The sequence below is a fragment of the Ambystoma mexicanum genome, chromosome 1p, assembly GCF_040938575.1.
Source record: "Ambystoma mexicanum isolate Mex_15411 chromosome 1p, UKY_AmexF1_1, whole genome shotgun sequence".
Taxonomy (NCBI): Eukaryota; Metazoa; Chordata; class Amphibia; order Caudata; family Ambystomatidae; genus Ambystoma; species Ambystoma mexicanum.
In genome coordinates this window covers 779,464,953-779,486,629 of record NC_090921.1, presented here as the reverse complement: position 1 = coordinate 779,486,629, position 21,677 = coordinate 779,464,953, and the positions used below count along the sequence as shown (strand labels likewise).

The 21,677-nt window shown below is 46.8% G+C and overlaps 1 protein-coding gene across 5 annotated transcripts in view; it reads left to right on the top strand.

The window, feature by feature from the left end:
• Positions 1-21,677, top strand: part of DENND4B (DENN domain containing 4B) — a 2,051,633-nt gene that overhangs the window by 545,156 nt on the left and 1,484,800 nt on the right. For all 5 annotated transcript variants that reach the window (XM_069651381.1, XM_069651348.1, XM_069651357.1 and 2 more), the window contains 2 exons: positions 19,050-19,219; positions 20,340-20,581. In XM_069651381.1, the coding sequence (XP_069507482.1) occupies positions 19,050-19,219; positions 20,340-20,581 (412 nt within the window). The remainder of the gene's footprint in view (positions 1-19,049; positions 19,220-20,339; positions 20,582-21,677) is intronic.

Below are 21,677 nucleotides of genomic sequence, written 5' to 3'. Positions count from 1 at the left end.
CGTTTCAGCCTCGGCCCACTGCAGGAGGTCCCTCCACTAGGTGCCTATATTGGGTCTCACCTGAGCTTTCCATCCTATGGCTATCCTCCTTTTTGCTAAAATATAGGCTAGATCTTTGAGTTTGCACACATGCTTGAGTTTGCGTGGTCTCGGGAAACCCCCTACCATGCATGCCCACAAGGAGTCTATCACCAATACTATCCCCTTGGATGCATACGGTCTGCAATTTCCTGCCAGTATCGTGCGATTTCGGGGCAGGCCCAGAACATGTGTACCATCCCAGCATTTTCTTCCCCACATTTCGGGGCTGCATTTACGAACTTAGTGATTCTCCTGGGGGTCATATATGCTCTGTGGGTTATGTACAATTGTATCTGTGGTAATCGGGCATTTTTCAACACTTCTTAGTGATACCCTTGCGCCCTTTCCCATAGCCCGTCGCTCATTGTTTCCCCGCTTTCCTCTTCCCAGTCCCGTCTAGTCTGAACTGCCTCCTTACCCACTTTGGACAGTAGTATTTTGTAGATTCTGGAGACCTTGTGTCCCCCGTCTGACACCAATTGGAACATTTCTATAGCTTCATCTGGCTGTTGGGTTAGTTCTTCTTCTGACCATATCTTCTTTGGCATAGCTATTACCCTTGCATACGTGATGTATTGCCCCTTGTGTAGGCCTGTGCCTTCGCACAAGCTATCAAACTCCATTCTACCCTCTCCTTGCCACACATCTCCTACTGTTGTCACCCCCACTGGCTCCCAGTGTTCCCTTATAGCCGTCTAAGTTGGTCATCTGTCCCCTTTAATGTCACCAGAGGGATCTGCGGGGAGCATGGCGTCCGGTTCCCCAGCGTGACACATGTCCTATGCCAGATCTTCCTGCCCAGTGTTAGCAGCGCCGCTCTCTTACTCTCCGGGGGTTCCGTTACCCACATCCACTTGTTTGGGAAGTACGATGCACATTCCGCCCCCAGCAACCTGGACTCCGAAGTAGTATCTTCGGAGAGCCATCTAGCCACGTATTGCAATTGCCCCGCTAGGTAATAAAACTCAAAGTTGGCCAGTTTGATACCTGCCGATCATGTGAGTTTTGTCATTTCCATAGGGCTACTCGGTTTCTAGTATTATGCCAAATGAACCCTCTGCACATGCCGTGGAGTTTGTTAAAAAAACGTTCAGGTATCAGGTACGGGATGTTCGCAAAGTTGTGCAACAGCCTGGGTAATACTATCATTTTGAGCAAAGCTGTTCTCCCAATCATGGTTAGGGGCAGCTTCGTCCAAAATGTCATACTGCGTTGTATCCCTACAATTGCCCGCTACGTATTATTCTTATGTTCTTCTCCTGCATTGTGATAAACATTTTTCCCCAGGTATCTGAAGGTATCTACCGCCCATTCAATCTGTAACACCGGCAACCTATCTAGGGGTATTCCTTTATATCTCCCTAGCGGGAATATCATAGAATTCCGTGGATTTACCATTCTGCCCGATATCAGTGCATAACGGTCTAATACTTCTAGTATATATTGTAGATTTTCTTCAGGCTAACTTAGGTACAGCAATTTATCATCAGCATACAATGATATCAGGTGCTGCCCGCTTTTCGTTGTGATGCCCACCTCCCCAACGCTAATATGAACAGCATCGAGGTCCAAGGGCAGATACACCGGTCCCATCCCGAACTTCTTCAGGACCGCCAATAACCAGGCCCATTTAACGGAATCAAAAGCCTTGGCTGCATCTAATGAAACTATCGCCTGTTCTTGGGTGCTTCCTGCTGTCTGGTCTATTACATGGTGCAATCTCTGAAGGTTATCAGAGATGCTCCGTTGGGGGACATAGCATGTCTGGTCATGGTGTATTAGAGTACTTATCAATGGTTGTAATCTATTTGCCATCACTGCAGTGTGGATCTTACTATCCTGATTTAACATTGACAGCGGTCTGTAGGATCCACAATCGGTGTCTATTTTGCCCGGTTTGAGGAGTGGAACGATGTCCGCTTCTCTTAGATTCTCTGGCAGCTTGCCCTGTTCAAATGCCTCCTTCAACATGGCCAACAATGGTGGTAGCAGGTCTGCCATGTTTGTCTTATATAATTCACTAGGGAGGCCATCGGCTCCTGGCGCCTTATTAGTGGGCAGGTTCCGGATTACAAATTCCAGCTCCTCTAATTCCAGTGGCGCCTCAAGCCTTTCCCTATCAGATACTTCTAGCCTAGGTAGGATGATATCTTCCAGCACTTTGTTTATGTCAATGTCTTCTGCGCCTGTTTTATCGGTGTACAACTTGCGATAGTAGCTCTGGAAGCACTCGTTTACTCCTTCTGGGGTGTTCTCGAGGTTGCCGTCTTTGAGGCGCATCTCCCGGATCACATGTCTCGGGCCTCTTTTTTACATAACCAGGCTAATAATCTGCCTGGTTTATCCCCTTCCACATGTTCTCTCTATATATTTCCTGTAGTTTAGGTTACATAATACATAATCTCTCCCAGTAGGTTCTGCATTTGTCGGTCAGGTGCCGTATCGCTTCAGTTTTCTCTGGGGAGTCTGGGCCTACTTCCATTTTAGTCTCAATCTCCTTTTCTGTAGTTTGTAAATCCGCCACTATACCTCCTAGCAGCCCAGTCGACTTTGCTATCGCCACCCCGCTTAGTACTACCTTAAATGCTTCCCAGAGTGTGCCTGCTGATGCGACACTTCCAGTGTTAAGTTCAAAGTATTCTTGTATTGCTTGCCTGAGGTCCTCCCTAAACATGGTGTCCCTCAGTGCTTCTGCGCAGAGTTTCCACGTCGGAATCGTAGGCCTAGGAGGCGAGATCTGCCATGTCACCAACAGAGGTGTATGGTCTGATAGTATTGCTGCTTTGTACTCCGCCTCTTTGAACTCTGCCACCGAAGAACTTGACACTAGTATATAGTCTAGCCTGGTGTATAAATCGTATGGGGCCGCATGATGTGAATACCCCCTAGTGTTGGGGTGAAGCCTCCTCCAAATATCAGTGAGCTAAAGTTCTTGCATAAGTGTGATCAGGGCCTTTGCTGCTGGGTTGGGCCTGTTTGTTTTAGTATCTGACCTATCCTTCTTGAGGTCCTGTGTGCAATTAAGGTCCCACCCCTATTATGACTGCCCCGCCCATGTATGGGCTAACCGTGGTATATAGACTTCTGAAATAGAGTGCAGTATCATTGTTCGGAGCATAGATATTAATCAGGTTGACAATTTTGTTACCCACTATCCCTTTCACTAACACCATTCTCTCTTCTTTTATCTCTTGTCGTAGCAGTTTGAACGGGACGTGGGGCGCAATCCATATAAGGACTCCCCTAGCATAAGCCGAGTATGTGACCCCTATTATGGTCCCTTGCCACTTCCTTTTCATCAGCTCTAGCTTCTCTTTAGTTAAGTGGGTTTCCTGCAACATTGCTATATCTATCCTCTGCCGGCGTAAATACATCATAACTTTATTACGCTTGATATGGGTGTTTAGCCCACGTACATTCCAGGTCACAACTTTAAGGTCCCCCATTCCAACAGTATCCCGTTCCGCCCGCCCTTCTCTCCCGCTTCATCCCAGCCAGATACAGTTGTGCTTGCAGCTCTTTCGTGTCGAACTCTCGTGACATCATTATTGATCCCTCCCCTTTCCCTCCCCTTACCCCAAAACAAAACACCCCGCTAACTACCCCAACTTTCTGTGGGCCCTTCCTTTTGAGCCCCCCAGCTCTACTCCCTCTACCCTTCCTCCCTCCCTCCCCACTCCCTCCCCACCCCCAACTGTTGCCCAGCTCCATCCCTGGATCTCAGGCTTACCTGCATTTAGTCCTTTCTCGGTAGGCCGGTACTTGGATCCCAGCAGGGAGTTACCACCTAACGGTAACCTGACTATACTTTCTCTGGGGGTATGGGCACGAGTCCGTCGCGTCCCCCGCGCTATGCACTATTGCGCCGTGTCCGACCACAACCGTTTATTCACCACTTAGCTTATGTGTTCCGGTCAGCCTTACTCGTCTTGTATCCCGGTCCCAATGCACAAAAATATACAGCGCCTCAGTTTCAACGAAATGCTGTTTCACTTATCCGTTACGCCTTCTTTCTGGGTGTCCGTTTCAGATGGGCAGTTCTGGGCGTCCAGCCATTCAGTTGCATCCTCTGGAGTCTCAAAAAACAGGGTCCTGTTCGCTGTCATGATGCCTACCCCCAGGCATCCGTACCAAGCCCATCAGCCCTGGGAGCAGGCATCTAGACATTTAGTAAAACCCCAGCAGCCCCGGCTAGGGGCTATCTGGGTTCAGTCCTGGCGCCTTAGGCGCCAGGCTCATAGTAGGAATCAGTCCTGGCGCCTAAGGCGCCAGGCTCATAGTCATTACTTACCTCAGGCAGACCATGCTGCAAATGACTCCAATACAACATGAAGCCTGAAAGGGACTATTTTTCTACAGGGACTATTTTTTACTCGGGTGTGGTTCTAGGGACTTCTTACCTGGGACTACTTTTGAGGCTATTTAAACCACGCCCGACCAGCAACACATGCTTCGTGTTATTCCGCATCCAGCAGCGTAACACTCACCGTGCCTGCAGCCTGCATCCAGTCTTCTGACACGCCCGCTTCGAATACCGGAGCTCCTAAAACAAAGAGGAAAGAAAGGGACAAGGTTAGAAAACGAACTTATTTATATTCCACACCTGATTCTGGATCCATCTTGTCTCCGGACCTGTAAAGAACATCATTTCTGCACGCGCCGCACCTCCAGCTGCAGCGCTGTGCCATACTCACCAGTCTTCACAGCATCCATCGGGTCGGCGCTGCCTCCATCATTTCTTCGCCGAACTTCGGCACCTAGGAGACAAAAGAAAACCACAATGTGAGCCGAGGGAACCAACAAATATAATTCTTACCACCATAGACTTACCTGATTTACCACCGGAGGCATCCTTTTGTGACTCTCCATATTTTCACATGCCGCATCTGTAAAGAGAGACAAAACAACACGTTTTCCTCGTGCAACATTTACCGGACAGCGCCGGGTAATAGACTCTTACCTGAGCGCCACCAGCTGCCACAAGAGCATCTTTTCACGAGCCAGCTGCAAGACAAGAAAGGAAGGGGGAACAAGAGTGTACATCGGACATATTGAACTCTATGAACTTAATACTTACTGGTCCTCACCAGCAACCTCAGAGTCAATACTCTCCGGAACTCTCACGAGCCTTCAAACCAGTGAAGTAACTGGAATCGACGCGGCCCTGCAAATCCACGCAGGATGGAGAGCTCATCTTTCAATAAAATAAGGTGAGCTTGCTGTGAGGGCATTTCGGAGGTGATTAGTTGGGGAGGACTGTGGGGGTGCCATCACTTGAATCCACAAGTGTCTAAATCCATCTCTCCACTTGCAGGAGAATATTTCTACGGGTTAAGCAGACAAGATTAGGAGGGCAGATCCAGTCAGTCATCGCTGCACTACGCATCACGTGGGTGGAGACCGTAGCTGTCCGGGTCTGACCGACGCCCCTGTGGGAGCCAGGTGAGCGTAACAGGGTCCTGTTCCTGTGGAACACCTTCAATTTAGCCGGATACATCGGCATGTATTTATAGCTTGCGTCCCGCAATCTTTTCTTAACCGTTCCATAGTTCATTCGCCGTCTCTGTACCATAAGTGTGTAATCTGGGCATGCCGTGATGGCTGTGGATGCTCTTTGTATTGTGCCGCCCTTCCGGAAGTATTCCAGGATTTTCTCTTTGTCTCGATAGTTCAATATTTTGGCCATTACGGGTCTTGGGTGGGGGGCCCCCGGTGGTGGCCTTCGTGTCAGGGCTCTGTGTGCCCTTTCCACTGCAAACCCTTGGGAGAGTGTGCCCGCCCTAACTCCTGCAGCAATATTGTCTCAACGTAATTAATTGAGTTAGAGGCCTCTTTGCCCTCCGGGAGCCCAACGATGCGTACATTGTTTCTTCTGGCACGTCCTTCGGCTTCCTCGGCTCTGTTTTCTAGATTGCTTACGTGTTGCTTCAGTATGTGAATCTCTGAGGCGTGAGCACCACATGCAGCCGTATTTGAGGTCACTTCTGTCTCTGTTTCGCCTGTGCGTTCTTTCATTGTTCTCACGTCTTGTCGCAATAGGTTCACTTCCTCCTGGACTGCGCCAACTTTAAGTTCCAGTGCTGTCTTAAGTTCGGCCATGGCCGCTTCCAGTTTGGTTTCTCAGGTTAGCTTTAGGTCAGCAATCGCTTCTAGGATCTGTTGGTCGTTGCATCCGTTTGTGGGATCTTCTCTTTGCTCCTGGCACCTTCCGCCAGCTGTGGTGTTCTTGTGAATTCTTCTAGTGTGGGCTGTTTCTCCTTGGTCTTGCCCTGCTTGGATGGCATCTCCGGATCGTTGCAATCTTTGGTTTCGTTTGGTGACAGACCACACCCCGACCCTTAAATCCGTTTAGCTTGGCAGTGTTTCACAAGGAATTTGGCGTGGTCAGTTTATTCGTCACTGGGCTCATGTGTTGGGGCTTTTGGATCTCTCGTGCTCCCTTGGTCATACGGTCCCGGGTGCTAGAGCAGGAATTTCCTGACTTCTTGCTGCCGCTATATGAGTGTTCTGGATATGTGGTCCGTGCCCTATGCCAGCCTCTGTTGACCCAGGGCCTCCGTTTCACTTCCTCTATGGGCCCTGCCTCTGTCTTGCAAGGCACTGTCCACAACTTGCAGGTAGTGTGGAGTTGGTGATGGGGAGGAGCTCTCCTCTTGCTGGTGCCGTGTCAGTGCTTTCCGTGTTATGAGGCCTGGTTATGCTGTCTGTTACTGAGACACTACAGTATGGGAGTGTGCGTGTACATGTTGGCTCTGCACCTTCCTTCGTTCTAGTCCCAGGGCCATAAGCACATTCCTCTCTCTACCTCGTGTCTACGGGGTCAGAGATTATGGCTGGACCTCTTGGGGATGGGTTCTCAGCTCCTTCTTGGCTGAGATAAAAGGCGCCGTCGTACGAGCGAGCTAGTGCACAATCCGGGGCCTTCTCGTCCGAAGTTTAATTGATGCTTGCGCCCGCCCCTACCTTGCAGGACCCAGGGGCGCAAGGGGACACGTCTCCCGGGCCACCTGCACTCTGGACTCCGGTGGCGCTCAACTTCCAGCTCTGCAGGGCTTTGTAGATTGATTGGGCAATGCCTTCCGGCTTGCCCGGTTTTTCCCCCCCCAACCGTGCCCCTCGGGCGTGACTCCAGTCCGGTGTTGACACTAGCTTCTTGTGTCCTGCGCAATCCAGGGCAAGATGGACCAAGTGAGCCCAGGGCTTTATTCTCTGGTCTTTACTGTGATGTGCAGGGTCAGCGTTAACACATTGATCCTTCCCAGTATTATATGATGCATCAGGTGATTGTTTCCTCAACAGCGAGTCTTAATGGTCTCTTGTGCGGCCATCTTGAGGTTGCGTAATTCAGTGTTCAATATGCCTTCCAGCGCCGAGTACGTGCTATATTTCCCAGGGCTGGCCCCAGCTGTCCCCTCTGTGCCTGTCTTCTACCCAGGCACCCGCATGTAGCCGCACAGTAAGCGGCTCGTAGAAGCGTGTTACTGTGTGGGGGCCGCTACTGGAGTCAGTTTCACCCACAGCTGTGTCGTGCAACTAAGTATCTCCACCAGTCTTTCTTCCCCAGACGGGGGCAGCCTCTCCTGAAGCGGCGCGGATATGCCGATCTGAGCCCTGTTTATTTCCGACGGGCTGGCGTGGGTTTGTCCGCATTCAGAAATCTGTTGTTATTTGAGTGCAGCAGTCCTTGCTCCCAAGCCCTCGCGCGTCCCATTGGTGACGGTGTCCAGCCACAAATCTACTGCCTTTGGGAATGCGGGGCCGTATGTGTGGGCTGCCGGCTAAGGTGCGATGGTTGCCAGGCTTGGGCTCCAGTCAGCTGTTTACTCTGCAGCCAATCCCTTTGTTCTCAGGCATGGCCATCTTGGGACCTCACTATCCATTTTCGTTGGAATGTTTCCTCGGGCGTATCTTCGCGAATCAGCATACCGCACAGGTTCCAAATGTTCCCGCCTGTGCCTGTCTATTTCACCAGCGCATTCATGCAGTTGCAGTCTTCTACGGTCGTATTTAGTGGTTCGTTTATTCGGATCAATGTAAGATTCACAGGAGACACGGCAAACCCACGTCTTCTTACATGGCTATCAAGCCCCGCCCCCCCGGCACTCCTTATGGGTTTGCAATTTTTCTGGTATACTCCCCTGCCAGCACTCCTTATGCACTTTCAACTAACTTCCTGGTTTACTCTCCTGCCAGGACTTCTCTTATTACATACTTGCCAGCAGGACACGTTCCAATCTGTAGGTGCTTATTCAGTCCTGTTTTATTTTCTTTGTATTCTGAGACTTGTAGTTCCCCTTTTCCCATTATAAAACTCAGACTACAAGTCCCGGAATGCAAAGAAAAACTACCAGGACTGGTAAGCACCTACAGATTGGAATGGGTCATGTTGACAAGTATGGTGTTATTCACAAATGCCTGGTGTATGCTTGCCTGGACTCTTTTGTTTTATGGTTCCTCTTTACATTCAAGTATGATATATCTTTCTTGTTGGCTTGGTATACCTACTTATTTCATCGTTGTTTTAAACTTTCCCCCACACTCGCATTCATTTCCTATTGGGGTTTGGATTGACACACTGCTCTTTCAATTCACGAAACAATCTTCTTATTTCTTTACTTTCTGTATTTTCACGATGTTCAAATTCTTCTGCACCTCCGATTTACAATTTTCATGTCATTTCACTTTCCATAACTTCACAATATTTGAAATGTCTTTGGAACGGTCGCCGAAACGCCCCAGGGTCCCCACTCCTCTCTGGCAGACTCACCTGCACTCTGTAGCATTTTCGGGCTTGCTCACGCTTATGTGGCCTACCTTTGTGCTTGCTTCCCACTCTGGGTGGCTCTGATGTCCCTCCAGCCTCTCTCGCGGCTCCACTCTTGCATGCAGGCTTCTCTTCAGCTCCTGATGAGGACAACGCTGCTTCTCCTGGATACCGGACGCCCATGGACCCTCTTGTGGTTCCTGATGTCTGCATGGCACACCTTGCTTGCACCATGTTTCGTTCCTTCTCTGCCAGCGAGCTCCCTCGCTCCGCCCCACCGGCTTGTGCCTTCAGCTTCCGCAAACTGGCCCGTGCCTCCAGCTAATACTCCAACAATCATTACGCTTTTTGATCTATATCAATTCCTTCATCTTCCTCGTCTCAGTACTTAGGTCGGTGTGAAATTGAAGTCCAATGATGGTTTCTGATGCATAATACTTGGAGGGTGTTTTCCAAAGATTCCACATGGAAGATCAGTTTTATGTGAAGGAAAACAAGCATGGCAATATGTCATAAGGGTACTGGGTAAAGGGGGTCTTCCTCATTGGGAAGTGGGGGATACCGCACCTCATCAATGAAGCCATGACATCTCCTCAGTGGCTATCTCCACCCATGTGATCCTCCCTCATATAGCCTCCCTCAGGGTCAGAATCAGGTAGCGGCTGCCGTCCCCTGGCCATTGGATTCATCACAACTAGAGTAGATGGAACGTATAGAGTGGATGGAACGGATGAGCAGATTATGCAGATGAACAATCAAATGATGGAATGAATGAAAAGACTAGCAAACTAAATGATGAACCAGTTGAAATGTATGAACAGACGAAGCTTATTGAATGGACAGAGTGAATAAAACAGACAGAATAAATGGTTCAGATGTGCGCTCGATCCCAAGCACCTTACTGAAAACCACCATATCACATCACCACGCTTACACTCTCCTATACACCACCACTCAACTAGAACACAGCGATACTATGACACATTCGGTATAGCTGTTCTCATACTAACACCCGCCACATACACCTCATCATCCTAATTAAACACAGCTGGCTCAGCACACCCGCTAGCCTATGCGTCTCCTCAGGCCTAACGCAGCCAGAAATCAGTCTGGGTATCAACCCACCAGAATGATACATATTCCTGACCTCCCAACCACTACACTTACAGCTAAGAAGCAGCTATCATGCAAGTACCTCATCAGCTGCACACATATCCGGTGCACCCACGCACCTTATGTCTCTCTGTCTCTCTGTCTCTCTATCTCTGTCTCTCTCTCTCTCTCTCTCTCTCTCTCTCTCTCTTTCTCTCTCTCTCTCTCTCTCTCTCTCTCGAGCTCTACTGACTTCAACTACGGTTCCACAGGGCGTTCAACCTACCAGCGCCTTGAGATCATACCAATCATACATACGGCGCTATATAAATGCAAAGTAACATAGCATAACAAAACAACACCTAACAAGCCCTATCGCTATGAGGCAAGTTCCCTACCCAACAAACATAAAGCTAAGAGTGCTCGTCAACATCCAAAAGAAATAGTCCTCTGTCCGAATCCTTATATCTAACTGGACCTACCACTTAAAAGAAAACAACAAAAAGGAGGATGCCAGAGCAATAGCGCTGTCCTAGCTTTTGCCTGACCCAATATGTGGATCTCTTTCCACAGAGAAGGTTGTAAAGTTTGACACAAAGTTCCTCAATTTCTTGCAGTACAGTCTAACGCCTAACTGCAGGTTCTGTATGCCAAGTTTAAGTCTTTAGAAATATTTCATATGGTTCCCTTTTCTCAGGAAGGACAGGGCTTTGTGAACACAATTCCACCATTTCTCACATGATGCTTGACCGTGTCCTTGTCTTGCTTTTAAACACTGGGTCCATCCAGGTTCTCTCTCTCATCCCAGTTCTGTTTACTGTATCTTACATCTTCAATACTTCCCAAAGTCTTCTGGCCCTCTGATAGTCTTACTTTATCAGTGGCTCGCCAACTTGTTTGCCTGTTTGGGTTTTCCGGGCTCACGTAACCCTTATGGCTCTGCCAGCCTTTACTGTCAATGCCTTGTAGTTTCCAGGGCTCCCCAAAGCCCTCTGGCTCTCTGATAATCTTACTTTATCAGAGCGTTGGCAGGTTGTCTGCCCGTTCAGATTTTCCGGGCTCCCGTAACCCTTACAGCTTTCTCAGCTTCTGATACTATGGCTCGCCCCTCTGAATGGCATTACCTCTTTGGGAGCGCAGGCTTCCCTTTTTCTGCCCGGCTCAGCAGTTGTCGTACTTCTTACTTAGAGAACAGGGATCTGACTTCTAAGTTGCGGTCTGATCTCTGCCTCTGTTAACAGGCACCAGGCCCAGCACTGCTTCTGTGTGGTCACGCCACCAGGAGAGACAGTCTCTTTACCGCCTTTGTCTCTCTCCCGACCTTGGCTTCTGGGTCGGTCAGGACTCCAGCCTTCCACCGCATTGCTAGCGATCCGCTTCCCTTTCAAGCTACTGCCGGCTCTCTGGTCTAGCATGGCTCCACCCCTACAGGACATCCTCCCGTCAGAGGCTCGCCTCTGCATAGGCTTCTCTCTCCTTTATTCAAAGTTCCTCATGGTTTTATGTACGCCATCACAAACAAAAGGGGTGTCTCCTTTTCTTTGACTGCGGCGTTCTGGGGAGATCCAGCATTACCTGAAGCCAAAGAGGTTGAAGAAATGCCACTATTCGGTTAATAAAAACCACAGTTAAACCAGAAATAATCTTTAATTATCTATTTCACAGCCATAAACATATCTTCACAAGCACCATAGCTAATATCCTCAGAACATGTAAAAAGTTAATACAAATATCCAATGCTCTAAACACAATATACAAAAATTTAAGTTGCTAAAACGAGCAAGGTTTTCTCACCACTTATTAAAACACCACCATTCATCTGGGGAAAGACTCCTAACATCTATTAAAAACCTCCCCAAATGTGAGGTTCTCTGAGTGAGTAATCCTGTGTATAATAGCAAAATATGGTTTGTTTCATTCTCATTGCTCTCGCTATGATACTTACACATCAGGTCTTTTTCCTTAGTCCCTGGACAAGAGGCCAGGACTTCCTTTGTTAAATATGGATTCATGCGCAAATGAACAAAATGACTTGTATAATAATTATTTGGAAATGTACATAAATATTTGGCGATCACACGCTTTCACTTCATGTTTACAATGATAAAAGAGCGTATAGACTTTCACTTCCTTCTGATTTTGAATCCAGTCCGACCTCCATAATTTCACCTTTACATTTTTGGGATTAGTTACCAGGTCATCCTCTGTCACATCTAAAGTGTTTAGCAGAACCCTGCAAGCTGCCCTCCATTCAACCAATATCAATTCCGTACTGCTTTCCAGTGCTGCCTTTAGAACTTGAAACCTGGGCGCAGTGTTCTCCATTATACACTTGCGGTATAAAGCCAATGTCTTCCAACACATCTTGGAATCTAATGACAATAGACCTAGTTCTTGTCTAACAACCTGTATTGGCATGCGCCTATGTAAGGCAAGAACCTTCTCCCAAAAGAGTCCTCCTAAAACTGGCCATTTACTGTAAGATAATGAAAAATAAGCTTCCGCCTGATAATTCAGTATCAAAACAACCTTAGGTTTGTAAAACTGCAGCACTCGAAGCAAGGAGAAGCAACCATAGCGCTTAAGTATCGCAGAACCCTGGGCCATCATATTTTTTGCTTTCATCCTCGGGGCCCTTTCTCTCTGGGCGACCCCCAGACTCTAATTTACACACTTACCCAGATATAGGAAGTTTTCGACTTTCTCTTAAACACCATTTAAAAGCCCCTTTCTGCTTCACATTGCATGATTTCAAGATCAACACCTTTAACATTTCGAACATATATGTCAAGCATGTTAAGCTAGTACTGTTGGCCGATAGAAGTCTGGTCTAAAAGGACCAGATCATCGCCGTACAGCATCCAGCTTATTGGTCTTCCATCGATATGTGGTGGGAAGGATCTAGCCTGACTCGAAGTGTCTCCTAAATCTGAAATAAACAAATTAAATACACCCCTTAGATGACGATATCACTCCTGACACACACCCTGTTAGATTCAATCTCACTGTAAGAGTGAAGCATGAGGCAAGGAAAACGGTGGTAAGGAGTGCAAAGAGATAGGATGCCAGGAAAAACAAGGGGGAAGCGCTGAGCAAGGCACAACTACCTAGCGCTGAGACGCAAAGGCTCTGCCTCGGCTTTCACCATTTGAGCCACTGCAAACCAGAAGTAATCCGGAGCCAAGATGGTCGACACAAACAACTAAATGGAGAAAGTAAGTTCGCCGGTGGAATGGACGGCGCCATCTTGAAAAGAACAGTGTGAACGAGGTGTGGCAACAATCGCCAGGAGGACCCCAAATACAAGGGATGGTCTATCGTGACCCCTAAGCATTAACAGACATGGAGCAGCTTCCAACAACTGTTTTTCATTTAAAAACTCAACCAAGCTTATATCCCTCGAGCAAATTGCTCTTAACTTGGAATATGGTGGAGCAAATTTATAACATTCTTACGGTTTAAAATGAAATGGTCCTCTACAGATATCAAGCCCTCCAACCACATTCACTTATCCAAATCACTTCTATGCCTTAATAGGCTATTTCCCGGTTTCACATAAAAGGGCTTAACCTGGACATCCTCTTCCCCCAGTGGAAGTCAAACATTTTGGTGATGACTTTCCCATATTCCCTAGATTTTGTATCTCCCCATTCTCCAAATAAGTACAATCAGAATGAGTTCCCTTGTCAGGCTCTTTTAATCCTTTCACTATCCTGTGATCGATCGAGTTATTCATTGTTATCCTCCATGGTATATACGGACAAGCTCATTAATGCTGAATCCTCCCTTACTTCTCTGGATCCTCTTTCTTCTGAATTCCCTGATCCTGATGCCACAGAACATTGAATTTTCCAAACTTTTGCTGGATTTCTTGGTCCTCTCTATCGGGTCCATAGACTTTGAAAGCATAGTCAAATTCTGCAGGAATTTCCTGGAGTCATTTGATTTCGGCTTTTGAGACTTTTTAATGTTTTCTGTTTTCTTAGCCAGAGCCTTTTCCCCACGTTCTTTTTTTGTTTACCGAAATATAGAATAATCACTTGGGGGTTGCTCTAAGTAACCTTCCTTCCTGGCATCTCCTTTCACTTCTTGTGCCCCTGTGACTTACTGAAATACAGATAGAGCTTCCTCTATATAACCTCCCGTAACATCTTGTGCTAGTCTTCGCATTATGTGCGAAGAGGATAAAATCTATACGTCCTGTGCCACTTCATTACACAAATTCCCATCTTTCCCAGTTGTAATTATATTTAAGTTTTGTTGGCATATATTAGAATTTGGGACAAAAGGAGGGCCAGCCATTGGGGCATTCCCAATTCTCATAGCCGTTATAACACCTATATAAATCATCTTGGAATGTAACATTGCCATCAATGTAGCCTGGTCCTTCACATTATCATTAATGACTTTATAAAGCTTAAGAAAGGGAGCTAGCATAATTGTCAACATTGACATTATGTTAAACACCTCCACTCTTAGTGGGTGCGGGCTCCTGTCTCTCGACAGGTTTCTTAATTTTCACTGCACTCCCGGGGTCATAGAGTCCGACATAGATGAGGTCAGTGAACTAGAGGGGGTTCTGGAGGGGCTATGTTCAAAATGTAACACCCGCTGGTCTCCCTGCTCACCACCTACTTGATGGAAAGTTCGGTCAAGAACCCCAGGAGACTGCTTTACCCTCTCAGATCAATTCCGTTGCAACCTTTCAGGGGAAGGCTCTCTTGCACAATAGGGACCACTTGAACAGTATCCACCTTCTCTATAATGCGCGTAATGCGCTTAATATCCAAAATTGGTCTTTGTTCCAACGCCTCCCCAAGATGTACAACATGTGTGATGGTCTGGAGCACTAATTGTAAGCAAACCAAAGGCGAAATAGGTGGAGACAAGGGTAAGGTTAATAGCTGTACCAGGAGTGGTCTCACCACTTCGTTGTTCACCCCCCCCACCGCTCCCTCCAACACCTCTGCATCCGTAACTTCCCCAGCCAGTCATAATTTTCCCTTGAGGTCGTTCTATTAACATTTTCTGTGATCTTATTACCTCCTTGTTTCAGGTGTAATTCAGCAGACCCTTTCAGGTTCTTCCGTGGCCCCTCCTTTACATTAATCCTAGGTGTGGCATCTGGACCAGGGTCTGTCCCAACACTGCCCGACACCTCAGGAAGCATGGGAACATTCTGCACCCTTTAAAGCCAGTGCCAGTGGGATCATATAGAGCAAACATAACTTCACAGACCACTGTTGAGGGCTGCGGATAATTACACTCACAGTATTGAACGGTTGCATCTCGTTTGGCCTTGATGGTAAAGCAAACAGTTCTTTACGAGCGTTGGCTTCCTCGGGCACAGGACTCACCGCCAATAAGTTCACAGATGTATCTGTAGGAGAATCCGCTTCTCTCAGTATCAAGACTCGCTGTTGCGGTCTACTGCTGCGCAGGGTGTAGTCCTCTTACAATCTGCCAACCGAGCATCTCTTTCCTGCACTAGGACCTTCCTGCAGGCTGACTTCAGCACAACTGTACTTTGCCGTACTTTCGCCAGAGAGTTGTCTTCCCAATCCCCATGTAAGCGGATAAGGTGTTCTGGATCAGGGGCTCCTTATCAGAATGGCAGTCTTTGTCCCCAACAGGGGAGTCCATCCCAGTGAGGTCCCACTTGCCCAGACCCTTTGGAGGGTCTTAGTTGGTGGGCTCACCTCCCTCGCCTCAAAGAGGGTGCCTACCCTCTGGGGAGAATGGACAAATAGTCCAGATTCATCACAGGACCAATCTGTGTCACTTCGGACTACACGCTAAACCACTTTTGGAAGAGGCTTATGCCAACTGGGTCCATAATTAATTATGTTGTAATAATATGGTGGGCAGAATTATTATGCGTATCAAATGTTTTGCAGGATTTTAATCTACCTCCACAGATGGGAATCAAAGGATCGTACCCTTTTGTTAAAATCTCACATGGAAATCCTAACGGTTAGGGCATTCACTTCAAAGTAGGTTGCAAACTGCCCCACGAAATGCAAGTAGTGTAAAACATGATACATTAATAATTCATTTTCTTTTACTTTGCCTCCTTTGTAGACCTATGATGAGTCGCTGGCTAAAACCTATGTTATTAACAGATGGTATTAGGACTGTGAGAACTGCACTAATTATTTTTCAAAATGTGCAATGTTTCGATTGTTGAGAATGCTTTAGTAAAATTGGGCAGCCTGTCTGGAGACACTGAATTTTCTACTAGTAAATGAATAATGTGTAATCTGTATGTTGTTTTAATTTATTTTAACAGTCCTTATTTTTTTTAAATGTTTTTAATATTCTTCGTGTTGCCATATGTATCAAATTTGATTTAATTAATATATAAAAATTCTGTACTACATGCAGTACTTTCAGTTGATATTAAAGGATCTAATATAGTACCTCAGGTACATAGCACGTTATTCCTGATAAGAATCCAATATTATTCTTTGCACATTTGCCATTTTTGATGAACGTAGTATCTCTTGGTTTTTATGCTATTTTTAATTGGCTGTGGTTGTCTGCTTTAGGGCTATGCCTAAATAAACAATGAATGAATGCGATGTGTTGAGCTTGAGGGCAGTCTCAATATCGTTTCTGAAACTGAAGATGCTTGATCTGGAGAGACAAGAGGGTGCCAAGTGAGGAGCCAAAGATATTACTAGATGAGAGGAGGACAAACCTATCTCTCTACATGGCAGGTTTTCTACTCTACCAAATCGGAAGATGTTGGAGCATCATTTGTAATCGAGCTGACCACAATCATGCTTTTTTTTGGTAGCACAATAAATTGTTTGTCGTGTTATCAAAAATCAGCGCAACTTTTTGGCATCTGTCCGGTATCTCTACAGCGCTGAAATCCCTCCACTAGTTCCCCGTGGCTGCAAGGATCAAATTCAAGTCCCTTTCCATAGTCCACAAGGCTTTCTGGGGTCAGAGCCCATACTATCTACAACGCTCTGTTCCTAAATACTCTCTTTCTAGAGCCCTCTGCTCGGCCTCCTCCAACTCTCTGTGGGTGAGCCATTTTTCCAAACAGAGATTTGGTAGATCCTCATCCTCTGCAAGTGCCTCCCTCTGGAAGAACCTCCATGCCTCTCTCCATCTTGCGCCGGACCTCCTTAAGGCTTGGAAACTCCTCAAGACCATACTCTTCTCTTCCTCTTTCCCTCTCCCCTGCTAACCTCCTTTCACTTCTCTCCTGCTTCCCTCCTCCTTTCTCTTCCCCAACTTGTTCAGATCGCTGACTGGCCGCCTGGTGCACCCTCAGGGCCTCACAGGTCCCAGGCTCCCCTGACAGTATTGCACTTGCCTCTGGGCCTCTGCACTTTGCTTGGCACTACTGCATTCTGAATACGTTCCATGAGAGGGGCAACCACACTGCACTTAACCCAGGCCCCCACTGGACTGCGCACACTTGTTCCCCCTCCCCCTCATTTCCTGCCTGCACACTTGTACAACCTTGAATGTACTAGGCCTAGCAGGGTTGTCTGGCCTGTCTTCCCCCTGTCTCCCCTCCAGCTTAGTTGTGCCTGAAATACTTGTGCATAGGTGCATTAGTGATGACGAACCACCAATCAGTTTGAAATGTCGCCAGGCCTAGTACGGTAGCTTATTGTTCTCTATGTCCTTTTCCCTCCAAACCCACGCGCCCTCTTCTCTCTCCACTCTTTGTCATGCAGTTGAACTATCTGGCAATTCGTTAGGCATAGCACGGTAGTCTATTGTATTCTCTTTTCCTGCCACCCCCCCTCCCCAATCTCTCATTCCTTCCTTTCATGCACTTGCAGTAGAAGAAATGCCTCTGGCCTAGTATGCTAGTTATTTTTGTTAGATCTTTTGGAAGCATCAAGGCCTAGGAATGACTGTATTTCCTTGTTCCCTTCCCACCATGAAGCGCTTTGAAGCACTTCACTTGTGTATAAACAATTACATTTACATGACATAGTTTGGGATTAGGTTTAACATTATTATTATTCGAATCTGCATTATTTTTCACTGGGTAGTGTTTGGGCAACATGAGTCCATTTAAATCGTTGTGATTTGACTAAGGAGGGTTTGAATATGAATACATTTACAGAACCGTATTTGGTTAGCTTTGTTACTAATCCGATTGTGATTCATTCCTTGTACATCTCTGGTAGCTTATGCAGACTGATGTTGAAGGTTTCCTTACATTGGAACCTTTTTTATATTGTTTGTACTGACTCTCATTAAAGGTCGCAAAACTAAACAGGTGATGGCTGGAAGGTCTGGAATTAATCCTAACCTCTGACATTGCTCTTGGCAACCCTCTAGACAATCGTTCTTCGCCTGCCAAGCCATTACAAAAGGGGAAATACCGTATGAAAATCAGTCGTGGTCCCACCGCAAAAGGAGCAGTTCAGCCCGAGCTGCTTGTCCACATCCCTTCTGCACGAGACCACAAGCATACCGGAACATGTTTCAGCCTTGTTGGGCCTCATCAGTAAGGACCAGCTTTAGTCTCTACGGACCAAGCCTGATTTGCATATGATTAATCCCAAACCTTCCAGCCATAATCTCTTTTGTGTTGCGTAAGTCACCCTGAGTGGGACGGGTATGCCCAGACGTGGGTCCTGAGTCTGCTGGGCCTAGAGACCTAAGCTACTCCTAACTGACGACGCCCAGTGAGGCTGAAAAGTGTTTGGGGATGCTTGTGGTCTCGTGCAGTAGGGATGTGACCCAGCAGTCCGGGTTGGACTACCCCTTTTGGGGTGGGACCAAGCCTGATTTGCATGTGGTCTTTCCCCTTCTGTAATGGCTTGGCAGGCTGAAGAACGATGGTCTGGAGGGTTGCCCATAGCAATGGCAGAGGTTAGGATTATTGCCAAACCTTTCAGCCATCACCTCTTTTGTGTTTCATTAAAGGTCCCCAAGCCTTTACTACTTTCTTTGTACCGATAGTGTCTGAATAAATCATTCCTTTCTCTGTTCCTTTATTGGTTTTATAGAGAACCTTTTCATTGAGAGAGCCACTTGTATTAAACTGCATGTCTAAACTTGTAATGTCTCTCCTTGATATCCCTGACACTTGGTTCCTTCATGTAATTGTTTTCCTCGCTTGCACTTGAAGGTCTGATCTTTCGCTACCCTGAGCAAGACAGTGACAATTTCCCTCTGCCTGACACTGTGTCTGTCTTCTGCCTGCCCATGGGTGCCACCATCGAAAGCTGGCCCCTGAATACCAAGTACCAGCTGCCTGTCTTCTCCACCTTTGTACTCACGGGAGCCTCTGGGGATAAGGTAGGAATGTTTTCCATATATTGCTACAAAAATGTCTTCATCCGGAAGCGAGCACTCTAGAGCGGGTCATAGCTTTGTCGCCAATGAGGCCTAATTCTGAGAAACCCTCTTATATTATTCTGGGGGCATGTTGTTTAAAAACAAGTAAAAAGTAAGATACTGGGCACTCTCTGCAAGGGTCTTGGGCACTGGTTGAAGTGGGCAGGAGTGGTTCTCCTCTACTTTTTTAAAGTATGTCTTACTGTTCCTATACTTTTATTTTAAAAAGAAAATGTTCCGTAATGGTTTCGTTTTAAAATAAAAGTGTAGGAAGAAGTTGAAACTTGCACTTTCAGTGGACTTCACTGACCGTTCCTTTAAACAGCAGGCGCATTTGTTCAGGGTTTATATTGTTTCATGGGAGGGGCATTGCGATGGGGTTTGTGAGGAGCGGGGGCAGGTGAGTAGGGAACATAGTTCCACTACTTCTTTTCATACACTTTGACCTCTTGTCTTGGGGCTTTGCCTTGCATGGGTACTTTCTTGGGATTTTGCACAGTGTAGGGGTTTTCTCAAGGTTTCACTTGTAATGGATGATGCCGCTGCTATTTTATCAGGTATCAGTGCTCTGGGGTCTCTAGTATGGGTGTTGTCTCAGGTTTTGTTCTGATATGGGTGCTGTCTGAAGGTTGTGATTAGTATGGGTGGTAAGTCCGGCTTCCAAAGTTATGGTTGCTATCCAATGGCTTTACTCATTGTGGTCTTGCTCCAAAGGTTTAACCTGGTCTCTCTCCAAAATGTTGACTTGGTATGGGGTGTGTCATGGCTTTGTCTTGTATGGTGTCTCCTGGTTTTACTATGAACGCTACTGTCTCAGGGATTTTCTCTAATGAGTCCAATTGGAGAGTTTTTCCCTGTCTGGGTGCTCTGAGTTTTCCTGGAATTGGTGCCATCTTGGGATAATCCCTTCTGTTTCAGGGGGTTATCTAGTTTGTATGCTGTATCATGGTTTCCTTACATGGTTTGTGTTGCATGTCTTTCTCTGGACTTTGATCAGTAATGCCCTTTCTACGTTTTTCCTGGTATTTATGCTGCCTCTGAGTTCCCAGTTAGTCACATTTTTCCTTTCTGCTTCTGGCAGGTGTATGGGGCAGCAATTCAGTTTCATGAGTCTTTCCCCCGGGACCAACTGACAGAGAAGCAGAGCCTCCGTCTCGGGTTGCTCAGTGTCGTGGATCGAAGGCCTATCACCAGCAAATCCGTTCAGACCAAGAAGAGCATTTGCGTCCTGTCTCACTGGCCTTTCTTCGATGTCTTCCAAAAGTTCCTTACTTTTATTTATCGCTACTCCATCTCAGGTCCTCACGTGCTCCCTATTGAAAAGTGAGTATTTTTCAACCTCACAAGTGTAGCACTCAGAAGAATGCACAGTGGAGGAACACTATACAGGAACATGCAACATATGTAAACGATACCTCACTCACGTGAAATAAAGCATTATACTAGCACCACATCTATTACATACAGGAACACACAACCAGTAGCACATTTTGATACTTGCAAGACCACCACACCATGCCATCACCACACTGTAGCAATTGTAAAGGTGCACACACTACCAGCAACACAACACAACACTCCAATGCCTTACGAACAGCACATTTGACATATTGGATCGCATCTGTGTCATCTATACAAACTACGCTGATGACACCCAGATACTCATTCCGATTTCTGGCAACTACGACCAGGACACTGCCTTACTAAATAAAATGTACCTTGTCATTCAGGCATGGATGGCAACCCACAGTCTTTGTCTAAATGATGAGAAGACCGAAATTCTTATCCTAGGCTCCCCAGCCAACATTAACAAACTTGACTCAAAATACCTATCCTTTATTATAGATGGTAACACTATCAAAACAGCCAAGGAAACTAAAGCCTTAGGCTTTTACCTAGACACTACACTGAACCTTAAGAAACAAGTGAACGCGACGGCATCAGCTACTGACTATACTTGCAAGCTCATCCATGCCTGCAAAGCATACCTTTCCCCAGATAGCTGCATCACACTAGCAAGAGCTCTAATCTTATCCAAGCTTGACCACTGCACTGTATGCAGGAGCAAATAAGCAAGTATTAAACAAACTTCAAACCCTACAAAACAACGCCTTGAGAACAGCTCTGAGCATTCCAAGGAGAGATCATATCCCTGAAACTAGAAGGCAACACAAATGGCTCTCTATCCAGGACAGAATCTACTTTAAACTAGTCTCTCTCTCGCACAAGTGTCTCACAATGCTGCACCGCAGTACATGAAAGACAAAAACATTATGAAAACCTAGATCTGCCAACTCCTGCTGCATTGTTCCCCCACGCTTCAACCTGAAAAGAGCCGGAGGCACTAGCTTCCCTGTGCGAGCGGCCTTAGCCTGGAACGCTCTCCCACTTAACCTTCGAACTGCCCAAACTCTCCACA